The sequence below is a fragment of the Phyllobates terribilis genome, unplaced genomic scaffold (assembly GCF_046119375.1).
Source record: "Phyllobates terribilis strain yellow unplaced genomic scaffold, ASM4611937v1 Scaffold_5__5_contigs__length_657084704, whole genome shotgun sequence".
Classification (NCBI taxonomy): Eukaryota; Metazoa; Chordata; class Amphibia; order Anura; family Dendrobatidae; genus Phyllobates; species Phyllobates terribilis.
This window is the reverse complement of record NW_027362765.1, coordinates 249,767,660-249,790,745: the sequence shown is the minus strand read 5'-3', so window position 1 is coordinate 249,790,745 and position 23,086 is coordinate 249,767,660. Positions and strand designations below refer to the sequence as shown.

General features: G+C 43.6%; 1 protein-coding gene across 3 annotated transcripts in view; it reads left to right on the top strand.

The window, feature by feature from the left end:
* The window catches only part of ITGB4 (integrin subunit beta 4), a 71,924-nt gene that overhangs the window by 9,682 nt on the left and 39,156 nt on the right, over positions 1–23,086 (top strand). For all 3 annotated transcript variants that reach the window (XM_073684001.1, XM_073683999.1, XM_073684000.1), the window contains exons 2-4: positions 15,139–15,216; positions 21,399–21,481; positions 22,227–22,328. In XM_073684001.1, the coding sequence (XP_073540102.1) occupies positions 15,139–15,216; positions 21,399–21,481; positions 22,227–22,328 (263 nt within the window). The remainder of the gene's footprint in view (positions 1–15,138; positions 15,217–21,398; positions 21,482–22,226; positions 22,329–23,086) is intronic.

Below are 23,086 nucleotides of genomic sequence, written 5' to 3'. Positions count from 1 at the left end.
TAGTTACGGCGAGAATTAAAACATAGGAGTTCTAACCTCTTGTAAGAACCTACTGTTTGCCCAGTACATGAGTTGAAGCATAATGTTCTCTGGACAAGGTAAAATCTGAGTGGATCCCAGCTATCTGCTTATCTTTGATTACATTAAACAAGTAGAACAGGTAAAACCACACAGAAATAGAGCCAGAGAAGCTCTTGGAACAAAATACTTCACAGCATTGCCAGAAATTGCTTGGTAGCCTCTCATCTCAGAGGAAACATAAGAAGTCTTAGATAATACAGTAAATTGCAGAGGTCAAAAGAAATATTTGAATATCTTACAATACGTTTTAACTGAAGGCCTCTCCTTTCTTTGTAGTTGAGTATATATGGCACTAAAAGGGTTATTCTCACCTTATAAAATTACTATTAGCATGAAAATAAGCAAATCTGCAATTGGCTTGTTTTTTCTATCTGCTGTAGTTCACCTGCAATAAGAGCGTTTGTATTAGGTAATTTACAGCTTGTTGGAGATCGGTGGTTATATTTCAGGCTGAGGAGTTAACTCCTGAGATCCCAGTCACCTCTCTCCAGACCATTGATTTCTAGACAAAAGTTAAAGGGAATCTGTCAGCGGGTTTTTTATATGTAATCTTTGGACAGCATAGGGTATGGATTAAAACACTGAATTCAGCAATGTGTCACATTTCAGGCTGCGTGCTGTTGTTAATACTTACACTAAATGTTTTATCTCCTGGTAATTATCATTGTCCAGGCTAGTCCAACTCCGCCTCCTCCTGTGATAAGCACCTCACTGTTTTACATACAGAGAGCCTGGTGTGGGGGTGGAGGGGGCAGCTTTATCATCTTTGCAGCATTGCTAAATTTAAAAACTCTGATTGTGTCAGAACAGCAGCACCAAGTAAACTAAGTGATATATTGTTGGATTTCAGGGTCTTTTTGCTTACATCATGCTGCTCTCAGGTGAGGTAGGAAAAACCTGATATCAGATTCTCTTCAACTGCTCACCTTATCCTTCTGGTCAAGTCCTAATACAAAGCAAAATCACAAGAGTGTCCTGAAAATTCACAACCCACCAGCCCCCACCTGTGGCTGCTTCCAGAGCAGTTCTCATAATCCTTCCTCACTTTCCTGAGCTGTGTGCTTGTTCAAGGCCCTGTTCTCTCTATATACAAGTAAATTGATAATAGTGTAGACTTCAGAACAAGTAACTGACAGACCTGAATGTGTCACAGTAATACTATAAGCTCAGCAGAAGGACAATGCTACTGAACTAGATCTATCCTACCAGTAATGAAGTGAAGAGGCAGGAGAGCTGTGTTCTTCTGAAGACACATATTGAGAACAACCCTTTAAATGGGACCTGTTATCTGATTCATGCTACACAAACAACGTGCAGCAGGAAACAGACTGTATGCAGCCAAGTATATTAAAGGGGTTGTCCACTACTTTGACATTGATGCCCAATCCATAGGATAGGGCATCAATGTATGATCGGCCAGGGTCCCGCACGCGGCACACCCCCCGATCAGCCGTTATCGGTGCCGGCCGCCGGCCGGAAGTGCTCACCTGCTGGGCTCCGCCGTCAAGTGGTAGTGGCTGCCACGGTGTACTGCAAATCCGCCTCCCATTCAATTGATCCCTACGGAGAGGGCATCAATGTAAAAGTAGTGGACAACTTCTTTAATCTCTAACATAGAGAAATAAAATTTACAGATCTGGCTGGGGACCTTAGCCGGAAATGAGACTAGTCTGTCTTTGTCCCAGGCTGTCTCTTCCCAAAGCTGCTGCAGGTGATTAGACAGAGCTGTCCCTCATGTGTACATAGGGAGAAACCTGCGAATCACCTGCAACAGCTCTGTGCAATGTTGGTCGGAGGAGGAGCTGGACTAGCCTAGTCTGTGGCTTATAGTCCCATGCTGGATCTTTAAAGTTTATTGCCAGAGCGTAATATACCCAGCTGCAATTGTGCAACCAGGCTTTGATTCATGCTGCCTGTGATTTGGGCAGCATGAATCAGAGGATAGGTTCCCTTTAATATAGATGAGTAACAGATTACTTGGTATATGACAATACCTATCTCTGGAAGAAGGTAAATAATAAATGTGTTGCTTTGCTGCCATGAGACACATGGAACAACCTTTTGATCTCTACGGCTACATCATCATGTACCCAGATGACAAGCTGGCTGCGGCAATCATCACATGAAGGTATAATAAGGACATGGCCAAACGCTGGGGTCGGTCTGCATATTGCTAAAACTCCATCTACATCAATGGCCATTTGACACACGATTTTGTTTCACAATCATGCAGCCATTGGCTCGCCATGGGAGCCTTGTCAAGAGCTGTTGTCTAAGAGTATAAGTGCACTTAGAGTGCCAATTAACTATATACATGAGCTGATACAAACTGCATAGCGATCGCTCTGTCTCCTTATATCATGCTAGCTTGCATATTGTCGGCAGCACACCCCTTTTACATGAGATGATTTGTTGCTAACAATGCTGTTTTTATAACTCCATAAATGATCCAATCTGCTGACAAGTGAATATTTTGCTTGCTTGCACAACCAATATTTGGGAACCAGCATTCTTTTCAGCACTCGACACCAATTCTTGGGCCAGGTAAATGCACCCTTACTTCACAGGTAAGGTACGATACCTGCTAAGTGTGCAGCTGCATCTCTCCAGAATCAATGCAAAAATGTGAAAAATAGTTGAATATTGGCAAAACTGATCAGTTGTTAACATCCAAGCTTCTTTTAGCTGAAATCAATTAGGAAACGGATCTGAGCACTGGCGTAGTGTTGGCCATGTGTGAACATATAAATACCCCATAAAATCACATAAGGTTTGTATTATGGCACTGTTAAAGGGAATCTGTCACCAGTTTTTGCTAACAAAAGTGAGAACAGAATGATGTAGGAACAGAGACCCTGATTCCAGCTATGTATCACTTAGGAGGCTGCTTGCTGCAGTCTTGATTAATAATTGTTTTATCTGCTGCAGATCTACCAGTTCTCTGAATGCAGAGCTCTGTATAGCCCCGCCCACACCTCTGATTGGCAGCTGTCTGTGTACACTGTGCATAGGCAGAAATCTGCCAATCAGTGTTGGGGGCGGGGTTATACAGAGCTCATTAACATGGAGGACTACATGGCAGCAGATTTACTAGTCCTCTAGCTCCCAATCTCCTGCTGATATATATGATCGTGAGGTGTGTGTATATATATATATATATATATATATATATATATAGATAGATAGATAGATAGATAGATAGATAGATAGATAGATAGATAGATAGATAGATATATATAGATATAGATAGATAGATATATATAGATATAGATATATATATCATTATTCAGTAGGAATTTATCAGCGATGAGTAGTGAGAAAACAGGACCTTTCCAGCTGCAAACATCCTAGTAAAACCACATAGAAACAATGCTAGATAGTTGGTATGCACAAAAACAGACATCAGGGCGGAAGCTAGTCCAGACAAGTAAGAAAATGTCAGAGAGTGCTCATATAGTAAAGCTTCTGCCCACTCTCATCACATATATTATCTCCTGTCTCATTGTCTACATAGGCATAGATACCAACATTACATATTAGATTCACATACGGTTCAGTGTGAAATATCCACTTTTTTCTTGCATTGATATTCTCTTCCATTTTCCTATTGACACAAATATAGAATATCAAAATTCACAAGTAGCAAATAACAGTGAATCATACGTAGTATACCATTTGTAGCCTATATGCACTATTACAGCACTAAGGAACTATTTTATGCAATAGATCAATTCTTGGCACTTACTTTTCCAGGTTAGAAGGACTATTTAAAGCACCACTCCAGCGGGGTGTTTTTTTAATTTTACCGCTTGAGTGGTCTAATGTAAATTCCATGCACCCAGTATCATACTTGGAGGAGCAGCCTTCATTTTTTATCGACGCCGCTCAGGTCGTCTTCTGCATGTTGTGACCTGCCAGATCGCTCCAGTGTTTGCTGGGCGATCCAGAAGTCACAACTCAATGCAAGTCTACGATAGCCAGAATGAGGCTCTCATAGACTTACACTGAGAGCTTGTGACCATTACCTCTGACTTCCGGTCTCTCAGAAGTAGCAATATGTCGGCACGGGACCGGAGTGACGCTGGGAAGAGCAGAAGACAGCGGCTGGTAAGTATAAGACTAGGAGAAGTGAACTTAGATTAGTAGCACCACTCCAGTACTAAAATAAAAAAAAAACATGAGTGGTGCTTTAACTCCTTCACGACATTTGACGTAAGTATACGTCATGTTCAGGAAGAGGTTACCGCAAAATTACACAAAATTTAAGTCATAACGATTCATCAGGAATAGGCGCTGTGCCCGCATGATTGCCACCGGGAGCTAAGTCATAACCGCACCATTACCTTCAGATCAACGCAGCATTTAGAAGGCTGAGAGAGGGAGGGGGGCGCCCTCTCCCTTTAGATCGGCGACCCCGTGACGTCATCGCAAGATCGTTGTCATGACCACTTCCAGGTCAGCCACGAAGCCTGTTACACCATGCCAGGATCATAGTCTAAGAGGCTTCTGTCAGTGCAGCACTGACAGGTATAATGCATTGCAAGGCTGGTGCATTGCAATGCATTATACCAGGGATCAGACTAATAAAAGTTAAAGTCCCTAGAGGGACTAAGTAAAAAAGTAAAAAAAAAGTAAAAATATTTTATAAAAATCAAGAAACAAAAAAATGAAACAAATATTAAACCAATAAATAGGTATATTTATTTTAAAAAAAAAAATACACATATTTGGTATACTGTCACACTATTAAAATCCTTTAGTGAAAATTAAAAAAAAAAAAAAAGTGGTAAAAAAATGTGCTTTTTCATCATACCACCCCAAAAAAATGTAATAAAGAGCGATCAAACAGTTGAATGGAAATACAAATGGTATCGCTGAAAACGTCACGTTGTCCTGCAAAAAACAAGCTGCCGTACCGCTCCGTCAGCTTAGAAAAAAAGTTATAGCTCTCAGAATAAACCGATGTAAAACAATTATTTTTCTATAAAATAGTTTTTATTGTGTAAAAGTGCCAAAACATAAAAAAGTTATTTAAATGTGGTATCGCTGTAATCGTACTGACCTGAAGAATAAAGCTATCAATTTTACCATATGGTGAACGGCATAAAAAAATAAATCCTGAATTACTGGTTTTTGTTCATTCTGCTTTCCAAAAATCGGAATAGAAAGCGATCACAAAATGTTATGTACAAAAAAATGGTACCAATAAAAACGTCAACTCGTCCCGCAACAAGCCCTCATTTGACTTTGTCAGCAGAACTATAGAAAAATTATAGCTGTCAAAATATAGTGATGCAAATAAAGGCATTTTTTTGTGTGTGACAGTAGCCAAGCATAAAAAAACAATATAAATCTGGTATCGCTGTAATCGCACCGATCCGAGGAATAAAGTCGTCTATGAGCAATGGTGGAAAAAATAAATAAAACCAATTCCCTATAATGAGACAGATGGAGACACTATAGACTCTGTCTGGCCAAGGATTGGACTGGTGTCTGTCTTTTTAAGTGTGCATAAAAGCGCTGTCTGCCACAGTTTTGTGCACCTCTGAAAAGAAGGACATGGCTGAACAGAGGCCAGATAGAGTCCAGAGTAACTCTACTGCCTCATTATAGTAAATGGACCCGTCGGGGGTTTCATCTGAATTATGTCATTCAGAGATTTAGATGGCAACCCTGATGTAAGTGCTCAGCGTAGAATGTAGGATAAATGTGATCCCAAACATTATGTAAAATGTTTCCATTAAAAGCTTCAACTCAATCCACAAAAAAAGCATGTCCCCACTCAGGTCCGTCATCTGTTAATGGAAATATAAGGGGCTTCCATGTTACTGGTAGCACAAAGGCTCTGGAAAAGCGTTATGAATTTTCACCCCCCAAAAGAAATCCAGCGAATTCTGCCAAATTCAAATGCTCCTCTCCCTTCTGAACCCCACAGTGTGCCTAAACCACATTTAGCGTCCACATGTTTGGCATTTCTGTAGCGACGAAAGCCCGCATGATTTACAAGTGCATATCTCCAGAAGCCCGAGCTGGGCACAGTCTACGGGCACTACAATGTACAGGCACTACACTGGCAGATTTGCAATTTTCACTTGCCAACATCCACTGCTGCTTGTTTCAGCACAACACCCATGGAGTAAAAATCATTACTACACCTGTAAATAAATTCCTAGAGGGGTGTGATTTCCAAAATGTCATCACTTGAGAGGGGATTCTGCTCTTCTGGCACAAAGGGTCCCTGTATATGAAGTCCTCAAAGTAGTCTACTGTAAAGTGAACGAGGGCGATAGCCATGGTTAAGCTGCTGCTTCACAACCCCTGGCACTTTACAGGAAAATTGTGTCCCAGTCCCAATGTGCTACCAGCCAGGCTCTGACTGGCCCACAGAAGAACAGGAGAATCTTCCGGTGGGCCCCTGTGCAGGAGTGGGCCACCACCCTCTTATTTGTGCAGTACTTGGCACAATACATTTGACTTAGCATATACAGATGAAGTCATCATCTTGTTAATTTAACAATCAATCCAGTTTACTGCTATAGAAATTTGTGAATGAGGATAAAATCATATTTGCATGAAAAGTGGGGCCCTGGAGTTGATGTTACTAGTGGGCCCTTAGCACCCCAGTCCAACACTGCTACCAGGTATGGGGTGCATCACGCTCACCAGACCTCCATCTTCAGGAGACGCTGCACATAACTCAGACGCAGTTCGTTTTAACAAGCAAAAGTTTATTGGACAGTTCAAGTTAATCAGATTGTAACATGAAGTATTGGGCCCAACACTTCTTATTCCTTGTTTCCTTAATACAGTGCATCCTAAGCATTACTATCCATTCTTCCTGGACTATCCCTATATTCACTGGCCCTGTCAGCCCCAGGGATTTCCCGTCCTATCCCGCAGTACACCCGAGATCCGTTATCTTCCTTTCATGTGGTTGCATATACATCCTCCCCTGTATACCAGAGGATAAGGCACTCTTCATAGCACCTGTACCGAGCCTTGAGATCTGGATGTTGCAGGAATGTACACAAGGGATTCTAGTAAGGCTTCCCACTGCCTTGAACGATAGATTATTGCTGGCACTATCAGCCCACTGCACTTGAACTTGACCTTGGTTAATCTACTTCCCTATCTGATTCCAACCAGGAAGCAGTCCCTTTTTCTTGGGGCTTGTCCCTCTCACTAGGGGCTAGTCCCAAACTATGGTACAACTATGTATTATACCATTTATCTTTACACCTATAATGCTTACAAAGTCTATCTTACCCTATAGTGATTATCCTATGTCCTAAGCCTAACCTATGTCTTACTCTATACTTTACACTAAACATATTACTTACGCATTACACATTACTATATATATAAAAGACGCATAACCTTGTTCACACTATGTTATACCGCGATTGGTGACTTCAGGGACAGGAACACAATAGCACAGTCCACCATTCTTATACTACGATAATTTGTTCACCAAGAGTCAAATAGTGCTCCTTCCCTCCCAAGTCTCTGTCGCTAAGTAGTACTGTACAGCCACATATGGGGTATTGCCAAAGTTCAGCAGAAATTGTGGGACAAGTTTTGGTGTCATTTTTACCCATTTCCCCATGTGAAAATGTAAAATTTTGGGCTAAAAATATTTTTTGTGGAAAAAATGTACCGTATTTTTCGGACTTTAAGACGCACCGGACCATAAGATGCACCTAGGTTTTAGAGGAGGAAAATAAAAAAAAAATTAAGCAAAAAATGTGTTCATGATGCACTTTTAAGGGGGAGGGGGTCTTCTGCTGACACTGGTATATGGGTAATATCCCCCAATTCTGACAATATCCCCTATCCTCGTATATATACCCCCACCCTTCCTTTTATACGTGGTCCCCATCCCCATCCTGGTATGCTTGGCATCCCTCCATCCTGGTATGCATGGAACCCCTCCATCCTGGTATGCATGGAACCCCTCCATCCTGGTATGCATGACACCCCTCAACCCTATCCTGGTATGCATGGCACCCCTCATCCCTGTCCTGGTATGCATGGCACCCTCATCCCTGTCCTGGTATGCATGGCACCCCTCATCCCTATCCTGGTATGCATGGCACCCCTCATCCCTATTCTGGTATGCATGGCACCCCTAATCCCTATCCTGGTATGCATGGCACAGCAATCCCCATCCTGGTATGCATGGCACAGCAATCCCCATCCTGGTATGCATGGCACCCCTCATCCCTATCCTGGTATGCATGGCACCCCTAATCCCTATCCTGGTATGCATGGCACCCCTAATTCCTATCCTGGTATGCATGGCACAGCAATCCCCATCCTGGTATGCATGGCACAGCAATCCCCATCCTGGTATGCATGGCACCCCTCATCCCTGTCCTGGTATGCATGGCCCCCTCATCCCTGTCCTGGTATGCATGGTACCCCTCATCCCCGTCCTGGTATGCATGGCACCCCTTAATCCTATCCTGATATGCATGGCACCCCTAATCCCTATCCTGGTATGCATGGCACCCCTCATCCCTATCCTGGTATGCATGGCACCCCTAATCCCTATCCTGGTATGCATGGCACCCCTAATCCCTATCCTGGTATGCATGGCCCCTCATCCTAATCCTGGTATGTATGGCCCCCTCATCTTTATCCTGTTATGTATGCCCCCCTCAGAGTTATCCTGGTATGTATAGCCCCCTCATCTTTATCCTGTTATGTATGGCCCCCTCAGCATTACCCTGGTATGTATGGTCCCCTCATCCTTACCCTGGTATGTATGGCCCCCTCATCCTTACCCTGGTATGTATGGCCCCCTCATCCTTATCCTAGTATACATGGTCCCCCTAATCCCCATCAGGCTGCACATAAAAAAAAAATAAACACTCCTACTCACCTTTTTTCTCTCTCCTCCAGCGCTGCGTCCTGTCTGCCTGCACTGATCTTTCCAGTGACGCCATGCGCGGCTCACAAGGAGAGATCAGCTGCCGGAAGTCACTGCTCCCCACGCCGGGACTGTGCCGGAAGTCACTACTCCCCATATATATGGAGTATTGGTGTACTAAGGAGAAATTTCCTAACAAATTGTACAGTTCATTTTCTCCTATTATCCCTTTTGAAAATTAAAAACTTGGGGCCAAAACAACATTTTAGGGGAAAAAATTGTAATTTTACATTTACTCAGCCTAATGTTATACGATTCTGTGAATCGTTTGAAGGTTATAAATGCTCACTACACCCCAAGATGAATTTCATGAGAGGTGTAGTTTCCAAAATTGGGTAATTTGTGGGGGTCTCTGTTGTTTTGGCATGTCAGGGACTCTTCAAATGTAACATGGCATCCGCAATCTATTCCAGCCAAAATTGAGCTCCAGAATTCAATTTGCGCCCCTTCTGTCTGAGCCCTGCCATGTGCTTAAATAGTAGTTTTCCACCAGATATGGGGTATTAGTGTACTCAGGAGAAATTGCAAAACAAATTATACAGTCCATTTTCTCCTGCTACCCTGAAAATTAAAAATTTGGCGCCAAACCAACATTTTTGCAAGAAAAATAATTTTTTTCATTTTCACTTGCACAACATTATAAAATTCTGTGATGCACCTGTGGGTTTAAGGTGTTCACCACACCTCTAGATAAGTTCCTTGAGGGTGTAGTTTCCAAAATGGAGTCACTTGTGGGGGGTTTCCAGTGTAGGCACATCAGGGGCTCTGCAAACATGACATGGTGTTTGCTATCTATTCTAGCTAATTTTGCACTTTAAAAATCAAATGGTGCTCCTTCCCTTTCGAGCCCTGCCATGCCCCTTTCCACCATGTATGGGGTACCGGTGTACTATGGGAAAATTGCATAACAAATTATATGGTCCATTTTCTCCTGTTACCCTGTTGAAAATGCAAAATTTAGGGCTAAATCAACATTTTTGTGGGATAAAGTAAAATTTTCATTTTTTCCTTCCACGTTGCTTTAATTCCTGAAAAGCACCTAAAGGGTTAATAAATTTATTGAATGCGGTTTTGAGCACTTTGATGGGCGCAGTTTTTAGAATGGTGTCACTTTTGGGTATTTTTTGTCATATAGGCCGCTCAAAGTCACTTCAAATGTGATGTGGTTCCTAAAAATACTGGTTTTGTAAAATTTTGTTGGAAAATTGAGATATTGCTGATCAAGTTTTAACCCTTCTAACTTTCTAACAAAAAAACAAATGATGTTTCAAAAATGATGATGATGTAAAGTAGACATGTGGTAAATGTTATTTATTAACTATTCGTGTTATATACAGTTGAAACCAGAAGTTTACATACACTATATAAAAAGACACATATGCATGTTTTCTCAATATCTGACATGAAATCAGAATAAACCTTTCCCGTTTTAGTTCAATTAGGATTACCATAATTTTTAATATTTGCCAAATGCCAGAATAATAAGAGAGAGAGAATGTTTTAAGGCATTTTTATTACTCACTGCAAAGTCGAAAGTTTACATACATTTCATTAGTATTTGGTATCATTACCCTTAAACTGAATGACTTGGGTCAAACGTTTGTGATCTCCTTCCACAAGCTTCTCACAATAGTTGGTCAGAATTTGGACCCATTCCTCCTGACAAAACTGCTGTAACTGATTCGGGTTTGTAAGTCGCCTTGCTCGCACCTGCCTTTTTGGCTACTCCAAAACATTGACTTTGTTATCCTTAAGCCACTTTGTTACCATTTTGGCAGTATGCTTCGGGTCATTGTCCATTTCCGCCCAAGCTTTAACTTCCTGGCTGATGTCTTGAGATGTTGCTTCAGTATTGCCACATAATCTTCTTTTCTCTTGATGCCATCTATTTTGTGAAGTGTACCAGTCCCTCCTGCAGCAAAACAACCCCACAACATGATGCTGCCACCCCTGTGTTTCACAGTTTGGATGGTGTTCTTAGGCTTCCAAACTTCTCCCTTTTTCCTCCAAACGTAATGATAGTCATTATGCCCATAAAGTTAAATTTTAGTTTCATCAGACCACAGGACATGTCTCCAAAAATGAAGGTCTTTGTTCCTGTGTGCATTTGCATACATTAATCTGGGTTTTTTATGCTTCTTTTGGAATGACTTCTTCCTGGCAGAGTGGCCTTTCAGCCCATGTTGATACAGTACTCCTTTCACTGTAGTTATTGACACAATCTTACCAGCTTCCTCCATCATCTTCACAAGGTCTTTTGTCCTTGGGTTGATATGCACATGTCAGACCAAAGCACGTTCATCTCTGGGACACAGAACCTGTCTCCTTCCTGAGCGGTATGATGGCTGGACATTCCCATCTTGTTTGTACTTTTGGATAATTGTTTGTACAGATGAACGAGGCACCTTCAGGTATCTTCAAATTATACCCAAGGATGAGCCAGTCTTGTGCAAGTCCACAATTCTCTTCCCGATATCTTGGCTGATTTCTTTAGCTTTTCCCATGATGCTACACAAAGAAGCAGTGTGTTTCAGGTGTGCATTAAAATACATCCACACACCCCACAGGTGTGTCTCTAATTAACTTGGATGTTACCAAAAAGCCTATCAGAAGCTTCCAAACACATGACATCATCATAAGGGAAGTCCAGAATTGTTTAAAGGCGCAGTAATCTTAGTGTATGTAAACTTTTGACTTTGCAGTAAGTGATAAAAATGCCTTAAAACATTCTCTCTCTCATTATTCTGGCATTTGGCAATTATTAACAATTCTGGTAATCCTAATTGACTTAAAACGGGAAAGGTTTATTCTGATTTCATGTCAGATATTGGGAAAAAGATGCATATGTGTCTTTTTCTATACTGTATGTAAACTTCTGGTTTCAACTGTAACTATCTGGCTTAAGGGCATAAAAATGAAATTTTTGAAAATTGCAAAAATTTTCACCAAAATTCTAATATTTTCATACATAAACACAAAAAATATCGACCCAAATTTATCACCAACATACAAGTACAATGTGTCGCGAAAAAGCAATCTCAGAATCACTGGGATATGGTGAAGAAATTCAGAGTTATTAACACATAAAATAACACTGGTCAGAATTGTAAAACTTGGCCTGATCAGGAAGGTGAAAACAGGCTCTGGGGTGAAGGGGTTAAGATTTCTGTGAAGCAGATACAGTACTAGCAATCTACTGACTTCTCTAAATGTATCCACACATCACTAGACTTTCATAACATTTCATTTTTCCAAGCACTAATGGAAATTTCTTAAAATATTGAATTAGACAGAGGGGTGCATGTGATTTTATTCACAATAGCCACATTCTTCTGTCCTCAGATCATCATAAACCAGTATCAACTATGCTGGGAGGAAACAAATACACCCATGGTCATTAAAAGCAGAAATAAAGCTAAGGGGCATCCTGGTTATTCCAAGTGCTTCTCCCTTTTAAGCTGAAGGATATACTGCACATATAATTCCATAATAATTACAGTGGTTCCCAACTTTTCTTTCCTTGAGCAGTTCTGAAAAAGGGTTGTGTGCCACATCCAGCCCTGCCTCCCTCACCCACCGAAGAATCACCCAGAGGCCCCCCATTACCTATAATGACAGCCAAAGCTTCCCCACAGAAAGCAACTTGTGCCACCTTCTCATATGGGCTTTATTCTTACATACAGGGGTTTCCACTTTACCCCTATTTGAAATTCTTGAATGCAGCACTCCCACCTCACTATCTCATCCAGCCTCAACACCCCTCTAACAGCATTATCCTATCACCAGCTTACCATATTTATTACCCCCTCTACCCTGCCAGTATATGCGCATGCAGAACATCTCTCCTGTGCGGGACTACTCACAAAATTCACCATCTAGAGACCTTTTTTCATTCCGTGTGCTAATGCACCAAGTTAGCAGTCAGCCATTCACCACATGTAGCTCCTGAGCAGCAGGTTGGGGACCCCTGGTGTAATGTATAGTATAGAAGGACAGTATGGCCAAGATTAAACTGGGTCTCAATTGTGGTGTCAGGCTCTGCCAACAAGAATAGAAGAACGTACTGTTTGTTTTCCCCTTAACATCTTTTCAGGACCCTTGAGACAAGCTCCATCTTCTTGTTTGCTATCAACACAGTTCCTCTAAACAAAGCAGTCTTAAGGGGCACATACACTGCAAGATAATCGTGATTGAGCATAGTTAAAAACACTTGTTTTACCATTATCTTGCTGTGTAAACAGGCTACCGATCACCCAATGAATGAAAACTCTCGTTCATCGGGTGAACTGATCTTTGTTCAGCACAAAAGATCATAATTTTTGGCAGTGAATCATCCTGTATAAACAGGACTCATACAGCTGAGAACTATGGTAGCCTATCTACACTGAGCGATCTAGTATAGATTAATAAGTGCACATCATTTACTTTGGTTTGCTTGTGTAAGCAGGCATTCAAACAACCACCAATGGGTAAAAATTTACCGTTTGACGATTGCATCATGCCACCAATTGCTCAGTGTAAACAGGCCTTTACACAGGCTCTTGCCACTCAAGAGCAAAGGTAATGGGTTAAACCATGGTTGGCTCCAAGGGGATACCTCTATGGTACATACACCCAAGCCTAATATTGTGATCACAAACAATCCAAGCAATATAATAAGCATACAGGGCTATTCATTTCAAATCAGAGACAAAAGCAGTCATACAACATTGTCATGCAGATTTTCAAATATCTGAAAGATCTTGGAATGGGCCATCAAAATCAGATTCAACTTCCTGCTCCTTGGCCAACCAGCAGACTGAAGGTGCCACAGAGCTCCAATGAGGTCTACAGCCGTTTCATTTGTTTGCATTGCTCGTACCGCACAGTATTGTACTTTTAGTAGTGGTTTGCTTGATATTGCCATTCAGTCACAGTCACTAGAATGGGAAACTATGGTATTGTTTACCTGGTATAACAACTTTTGGTAGTGCCCGGCATTTTAGCTCCAAGCTGCTTTTAATGCTCCATAATCTCCATTAATATTGTAAACCTTTTTTTAATAGAACCTGTCATTAGATTCATGTTGCCTGAATTATGGGCAGTATGAATCAGAGCCTGGATGGACGATCATGGGGTAACAATGAGGTTAACCATCTAGGTGCCATTGTCGCTATTGACAGTAGCATCTAGGAGGTTAAAAGGCCACAATCGGTGATTATACCTCTCATGACCTAGGCAGGAGGCCCTGGGAGCCGACTCCGATCTTCTCTGTGACATCAAAAGATCAGAGTCGGAAGAACAGGCTAAAGCAGCGTGCTTCGCTGTGATTGGTCTACTTATCCTGAGAAACTAATCACAGCGATTGCCAAATCTGATGGGTCCCAGGCCAGCAAGCTGCATGTCTCCAGTATTCATAACCGAAATTTGCATTAGACTGTCATCTTTCGTGATTTTGTGTGGTGACAGTATAATGCAATCATGTACATGTACAGTGGAATGCAGTAAGACACCCCATCCCCCGGTGTACATGTACATGATTTCGAGTTAAGGGGTTAAAGGAGTTTTTCGGTTTCAAAACTTTGCAATCGATAGGCTAGCAGATGTATAAAATAACTGTTACCCTCACCGGATCCATTTCTGCATTGCTCTGATGATTGTTTATAGGCTAAAATGGTGACATTACATCGGCAGAACAAATCACAGCTGCATCCAATCAGTGAAGTCAGCATCTCTGCCAATGTAGAGGGCGTGAGACTATGAAATCAGTGATTGGCTGCAGTGGTCATGTGTGCTACAGTTGTGATATCATCGCTACAGCCTATAAGCAATAGCCAGAGCAGCAGCGGAGAGGCAGTACTGGACCTGGGGAGGGTGAGTAACAGTTTAGTTTGTTACTTTATACTTCTGCATGCCTATGGAGCGCACTTTGAAACTGGGAAACCCCTTTAGTTTAACCTAATGAAAGTGATGCCCTATCATAAAGAAAAACAGGACATTAGAAAAACGGACTTGATTTTTAGCAGTTGTTTCATGATATACAGTTTTTCTTTCTACTCCTGCTATGCAATGCACTGTACGTGTAATTTTTTATTTTACATTTTTATATGTGAATATATGATCTAATCCTTCTTTGTACCTGGCAGGTGGGGAGATGTTCTTCCCTCACATTCTGGGGGCTCTGCTGCTACTTCTGAGTATCTCCAATGTTAACTGCAATAAAGGTGCGTACATCCTCTGCTACACAGTATATACAGTATATATACATATGGCGCTGTGTAAAGGTTTTATGTAGTTGTGGAGAAAATGCTGCAAAGTAAGAATGCTTTCATAAATAGAGATTTTAATAGTTTATTTTTATCAATTAACAAAATGCAAAGTGAATGAACAAAAAATTTGGCGTGACCACATTTTGCTTTCAAAACAGCATCAGTTCTTCTAGGTACCTTGTATACACTTTTTGAAGGAAAAAAACTCAGCAAGAAAGTTGTTCCAAACATCTTAGAGAACTAATGAAACCAAAAATTGGGAAACGTTGAGAACTATAGATGTAGTGGTCAGCAAAGGAAACTTAGCGCCATAGATGAAAGAATTTTCTTTGAAAATGGAAGTTGTTCAGCAGTGACAGCAGCTCAGAACTGGCAGCAACAAAACCCATCTATAGTTAGGAGAAGTCTGCCTAGGGTTCTTCTTCATGGAAGAATTGTAGCCATACCTTGCATGGAAACAAAGCCAAGCGACTCAACTATGCACAAAAACATAGGAACTGGGGTGCAGAAAAATGGTGGCAGGTGCTCTGGACTAATATGTCAACATGTGAAATATTTGGCTTTAACATGGCTGGAGAGTGGTACAGGCAACAGTGAAGCATGGTGGAGGTTCATTGTAAGTTTGGGGCTGTCAGTAAATGGGAGTTGGGGGTCTGGTCAAGGTTAATGATGTCCACAGTGCTGAGAAATACAGGCGGATACTTATTAATAATGCAATGCCATCAGGGAGGTGTCAGATTAGCTCCAGATTTATTCTGTAGTAGGACATAGGCCCTAGACTTACAGCCCATGTTATAAAAGGGGTCCTCCAGGAATAGAAAAAAAATAACTAAAGGAAACGCTATTATAAATAAATTCCTAAGAACATTTAATTAGCAAGTCACAATGGTTTATTGTAGTCTATTGTAGTAATTATTATAGAATTAAAATGTCCTTCACCTTGTAATCTTGACCAAACCACCAATCCCATTTGCTGAAAAGCAGCCTCGTTCTCTGCCTCTATATTAAACTGCTCTCAGATTAGGTGGCAAAAACTGGTGACAGATTCCCTTTAACTGGAGCATATTCCTTTATAATGTCACACTGTCCAATCTAAGGGAACGACCAGTTGCCAATGTATTCAGTTATTTCAAGGAGGAATGTCTACGATGGGAAAAGCCCTTTAGGGACTTTGTATGGCTAAGATTACAAGTTTCCTTTATAGCAATCTCTTCTTGGGGAACCATTTTTATGAGTCTTTGTCACTAATCATTTCTATAAATGTATCTGTTGATCCCGTGGCACTAAACAATCTGTGGTGGACTTTGGTATAAATATACGTGGCCCTGATCAGACTAAAGCTGCATCTCAGAACCAGTTTTCTCTCTCCGGCATCGTTTCTAGCACACAGTGGATTGAAATGTTTAAGTACAACAGAGCCTGCTCAATAGCTGATGGGGATGGGGAAGCGTCTGGCCAGGTCCAGCTGCATTGAGCTCTTTTGTTGGTTGCCCGGGGAGGCTGTCACACGTCATACAGCTATGTGTATTACTCTAATGCAAGAGGGGTCTGAAGAAAGGCTAGATCTGACTCAAACTATTAGGGAGAATAGGAGACCCTCCGCTTACAGTTCTGTGTGTATATAAACTGAACACATACAAATAAGTAGCTAGAAATGCTACTCTCTGATTCAGATGATGTTGTCTCACCATCATGAATGGTTAAAATTGCGAAAGTAAAAAGTAATTGTAATAGTAACTTTGGACTTTAACTCTTATTAAAAATCCTCTCCATTCTCAAGAATGGAGTGATTTTTAATTTCATTGTTAACTGCTTGTTGCCTAGGTTACCAGCCACTGCTACAGTGTATCTCCTAGGCAAAGAGTGCGCTTACAGGCTCTTTGCTATAGAGCTCACAAGTGCTGCTCTGAAGCTGCCCAGCTTCAATTCCATTGTGCTGCTCTGATGCTGTCTCTGCTTGCAGCATCAGATATCACAGAGTTTGAACTAGATGCACAACCATGCCGCTGGTCTGAACTGTCAATCATCAGGAGCCCAACTCCTTTCAGCCTCTCTAATCTTATAAATGTGCCCCTGCTGTGTATTGTGTAATGGCTGTGTCTGACTATGTACGGAACATGGTCTGATCATACCACAGCTCCTGGGCAGGGGAGGAAGCAAAAGAGTATACAGACATTACAGCAGCGGATCAGAGCTGATTCTTTCTGTGAGGTAAAACATTTTCCTTTCCTACTTCACAGAAACCACCAGCTGTGATCCCGTGCAGTAATGCCTGTACTCTCTTGCTCCCTCCCCTGCCCAGGAGCTGTGGTATGATCAGACCATGTTCCTGCACAGTCAGACACAGACATTACACAGTACACAGCAGGGGCACATTTATAAGATTATCTCAGCACAAGAACATTTTTTTTTAATACATCCAATTGTCAAATTTATTTTTATTCCAAGATGTATTAATTAAAATTAATTAAAACGTACAACTCCTTTAATGTAAACATCTTGCATGTTTGAGCAGAACTCCTATATCACTGCATTAATCCCATTTTGCTTACTGCTACACAGATAATATTCAACCATATGTATATGTCTGTTATTTTCGATCCAATGACAACCAATACTCTATAATTACCCTACTGTAATGCACACGCCCGGGCTGAGCGGCGTGTGCGTGTGATTCCACTGGACTGTGCCGGAGAGTGAATGCCTGGAGGGGCGTAACTAGGTATTCACCCGATCCGACCAGGGTCGCACGACGGCATACGACGCCAGTGCACCAAGGAGGAACCGAGCAGAGGGACCAGGTGCTACTCCAGGACAGACCCCGGACACGGCTGTTGACCCACACAGGGGAATACAGGAACAGACTGGTTAGGCTGGCGCACAGACTGGTGGGTATAGGCAGGCACGACTGGTATGCAGGCAGGGGGGTACAGGCAAGCACAGCTAGAGTGCAGACAGGGAGGCACTAGCAGGTAGGAACACAGGTGGGATAGGACCCAGTACACACTGGGACTCAGGAACAATACAGGCAGAGGGGTACAGGCAAGCACAGCTAGAGTGCAGACAGGGAGGCACTAGCAGGTAGGGACACTGGCAGGATAGGACCCAGTACACACTGGGACTCAGGAACAGAACCACAGATGTGGCGGACAAACACAGCAGAGTAAGGCCGCCCAGAGTGGTGAGCGAGAGCAGGGCAAGACGAGACCGCCTAGAGCGGTGAGCGAGAGTAGAGCAGGATGAGGCCGCCTAGAGAGGTGAGCGAGAACAGGGCAGGACAAGACCGCCTGGAGCGGTGAGCAAGAGTAGAGCAGGACAAGGCCGCCAGGAGCGGTGAGCAAAGGGTCAGAGCTGAGCGAGACTGTCGGAGCAGTGAGCAAAGGAGTCAGAGCAGGCTAGAACCGCCGGAGCGGTGAGCAAAGGAGTCAGAGCAGGCTAGAACCGCCGGAGCGGTGAGCAAAGGAGTCAGAGCAGGCTAGAACCGCCGGAGCGGTGAGCAAAGGAGTCAGAGCAGGCTAGAACCGCCGGAGCGGTGAGCAAAGGAGTCAGAGCAGGCTAGAACCGCCGGAGCGGTGAGCAAAGGAGTCAGAGCAGGCTAGAACCGCCGGAGCGGTGAGCAAAGGAGTCAGAGCAGGCTAGAACCGCCGGAGCGGTGAGCAAAGGAGTCAGAGCAGGCTAGAACCGCCGGAGCGGTGAGCAAAGGAGTCAGAGCAGGCTAGAACCGCCGGAGCGGTGAGCAAAGGAGTCAGAGCAGGCTAGAACCGCCGGAGCGGTGAGCAAAGGAGTCAGAGCAGGCTAGAACCGCCGGAGCGGTGAGCAAAGGAGTCAGAGCAGGCTAGAACCGCCGGAGCGGTGAGCAAAGGAGTCAGAGCAGGCTAGAACCGCCGGAGCGGTGAGCAAAGGAGTCAGAGCAGGCTAGAACCGCCGGAGCGGTGAGCAAAGGAGTCAGAGCAGGCTAGAACCGCCGGAGCGGTGAGCAAAGGAGTCAGAGCAGGCTAGAACCGCCGGAGCGGTGAGCAAAGGAGTCAGAGCAGGCTAGAACCGCCGGAGCGGTGAGCAAAGGAGTCAGAGCAGGCTAGAACCGCCGGAGCGGTGAGCAAAGGAGTCAGAGCAGGCTAGAACCGCCGGAGCGGTGAGCAAAGGAGTCAGAGCAGGCTAGAACCGCCGGAGCGGTGAGCAAAGGAGTCAGAGCAGGCTAGAACCGCCGGAGCGGTGAGCAAAGGAGTCAGAGCAGGCTAGAACCGCCGGAGCGGTGAGCAAAGGAGTCAGAGCAGGCTAGAACCGCCGGAGCGGTGAGCAAAGGAGTCAGAGCAGGCTAGAACCGCCGGAGCGGTGAGCAAAGGAGTCTGAGCAGGCTAGAACCGCCGGAGCGGTGAGCAAAGGAGTCTGAGCAGGCTAGAACCGCCGGAGCGGTGAGCAAAGGAGTCTGAGCAGGCTAGAACCGCCGGAGCGGTGAGCAAAGGAGTCTGAGCAGGCTAGAACCGCCGGAGCGGTGAGCAAAGGAGTCTGAGCAGGCTAGAACCGCCGGAGCGGTGAGCAAAGGAGTCTGAGCAGGCTAGAACCGCCGGAGCGGTGAGCAAAGGAGTCTGAGCAGGCTAGAACCGCCGGAGCGGTGAGCAAAGGAGTCTGAGCAGGCTAGAACCGCCGGAGCGGTGAGCAAAGGAGTCTGAGCAGGCTAGAACCGCCGGAGCGGTGAGCAAAGGAGTCTGAGCAGGCTAGAACCGCCGGAGCGGTGAGCAAAGGAGTCTGAGCAGGCTAGAACCGCCGGAGCGGTGAGCAAAGGAGTCTGAGCAGGCTAGAACCGCCGGAGCGGTGAGCAAAGGAGTCTGAGCAGGCTAGAACCGCCGGAGCGGTGAGCAAAGGAGTCTGAGCAGGCTAGAACCGCCGGAGCGGTGAGCAAAGGAGTCTGAGCAGGCTAGAACCGCCGGAGCGGTGAGCAAAGGAGTCTGAGCAGGCTAGAACCGCCGGAGCGGTGAGCAAAGGAGTCTGAGCAGGCTAGAACCGCCGGAGCGGTGAGCAAAGGAGTCTGAGCAGGCTAGAACCGCCGGAGCGGTGAGCAAAGGAGTCTGAGCAGGCTAGAACCGCCGGAGCGGTGAGCAAAGGAGTCTGAGCAGGCTAGAACCGCCGGAGCGGTGAGCAAAGGAGTCTGAGCAGGCTAGAACCGCCGGAGCGGTGAGCAAAGGAGTCTGAGCAGGCTAGAACCGCCGGAGCGGTGAGCAAAGGAGTCTGAGCAGGCTAGAACCGCCGGAGCGGTGAGCAAAGGAGTCTGAGCAGGCTAGGCTGAGCAGGGGGGACAGGGCTCTGTTCACACGGAACAGACAGGAAGGGAAGGCAGAGCCAGATACCCACAGGGTGCTTGCAGTGAAGTATAGAGTGGACCACAAACTCACAAACGGAAGTACAGAGACAACAAGCAGGAGTTAGGTACGAGTTCAGACTCTGCAGAAAAAGGAAGGGAACAGACATAGAGGAAAAACAGGTAAATGATAGGAGAGAGTTCAGACTGGAACTGAGTGTACGGAGGAGACCGACACTGCAGCGGAATACAGGAGCGGGTCTGGGAATACGGCCCCCAGAGAGGCAGGACGAACAGGCAAGGAGCGTGATCAGACAGGACAGACAAGATACAGGAGCGGGTCTAGGTAATCGGCCCCTAGAAGGCAGGAGGAACAGGCTAGGAGCGTGTTCAGACAGGCCTGGAAATACAGCCTCCAGGATAGGCAGACAAGAGAACACAGAACAGGACCTGGCACCTTCAGAGTGCAAGCACACACTGAATGAAACACTATGCTCAGGCAGGGATTGATTGGAGCAGCTGGGTTATATACCAGGTGACAGACAGCAATAGGCTGAGGACGCACAAAGGGTGTGACCCACAGCAGGTACAAAAAGCAGGAAGTGATCGGGCGCCGCCCTTAAGCAGCAGAAACAGACAAACAGACAGCATGGAGGGAAGCCAGAGAGACATTCTTGACTGGAGATCAAGTGCGCGCTCTTGCACAGTGGGAGATGGACCACCATGCAAGGGCGCCGCCAGGTATGTTACACCTACCACATGGGTAGTCATCAAGCATTTCTGTATTTTTATGCAGCATGCATATATAGCATAGCCCTAATCTGTTTCTTTGCATTCACAGCCAATGTTTGTGTAGCCTCAAGAGCTAAAACCTGCACAGAATGTATTCGCGTGCATAAGGATTGCTCATATTGCACAGATGAGGTAAGACCGAACTTGGAATTACACACTTTCATACAGTATTTCGCATTTGTCTAACAGTTTATTATATTTATGGTCATTTTGGATATACATTATTTTTCTAAGCAGAAATGTTCAGATATGTTTATGTACTGGAAGGGGCATGCTCACAGTTTTCCTAGCAAATATTTTCTCAATTCTGAAGCAGATGGGATTCTTTTTGTTCTATTAATATACTACCATTAATTTACACATTTGCTATAAGTATTCAGGTATTGAGACATTTTAGCCAAATTTGAAGTTTCAGTTTTAGCCAGCTCTGCTACTCTCCGCCCTTCATCAATAATCACAAGATATAAATGGATCCACTCATTGAATGCCTTGGTAAATAGCAGGTCCACCCGCAATCAAAACTTCATCAATAAAACTCATGAGACATCTTTGTTTATTAGTTAAAAATTCAGGTATTTATTTCTTAGAGTTTTGTGGGGAAAACTTAAATGTCATCCAATATGATGACTATTACAGCCCCCATAAGGATTGTCATATAGGTTTCCTAGATGCCTTGTTAATATATCTAATATCTCTAAATATGGAATTACAAAATATGATAGATCATCTTATATCAGTTATATCATTTTTAACGGATAGTGAGGAGAAGCATAACGTTTTGGAATGGTGAAAATAAGTTGTCCAAAAAAAAGCTAATTCCTGACATAGAGGCAAAGCTCTTTTTTTTTTACTATTTCTTATTTTTAATTTTTCTTAGAATTTCCGTAATATTCGCTGTGATTTGAGTGATAATCTCAAGGAGTATGGATGCAGCAGTGCTGGAATTGTTTACATGAGAAGCGAGATCAAAACAATCATGGTAAGCTTCCCCTCCTACCTAGGCTTTATTCACACTTCACCACTTTACATCCACTACTGATTTCAAAATACTGATGTAAATTGCTAACCATATCTCCAATGTGGCCTATTTCCTCCTCATACCTAAAGTAGCAGTCCAGTGATTTTTTTCCATTCATTCTGTCACTGGTCCTTTAACATATATAATTCAGCAAGTATTTAGGTGTTCCATTCCATCTGAAAGTTAATGGATTCTTTTTGTTTAGTTAAGCCATGAGATCTCATAGTGAATAACATGCCTTTATGTTCACTATCACCAGAACTTAAGATTAAATTGTATTGATTGTACCACAAAAGTTTCCACAGGTGAAAGGAGGGGGAGTTGACAGAAACTCCAGCGATATTGGCCATAATATTTTCTTTATCACCAGCGCCTCACACAGGATGAATATGGTGCCAAAGTTTTAGGCAGGTGTAGAAATAAATGCTGCAAAGTAAAAATACCTAAAAAAAAATAGAAGTAGAAATAGAAGTAAAATTAGAAGTATTAACCCCTTTACGATTTATGACGCAGTTGACACAGTTTTTGAAGGAACTTTGTGGATGTAAGATTGTAAAAATACTTCTTCATGTAATCCCAGACAGACTTGATTATGTTGAGATCAGGTCTCTGGGGGCCATATCATCACTTCCAGGAGTCCTTGTTCTTCTTGACACAGAAGATATTTCTTAATGGCATTGGCTGTATGTTTGGGGTCGTTGTTCTGCAGCAGAATAAAT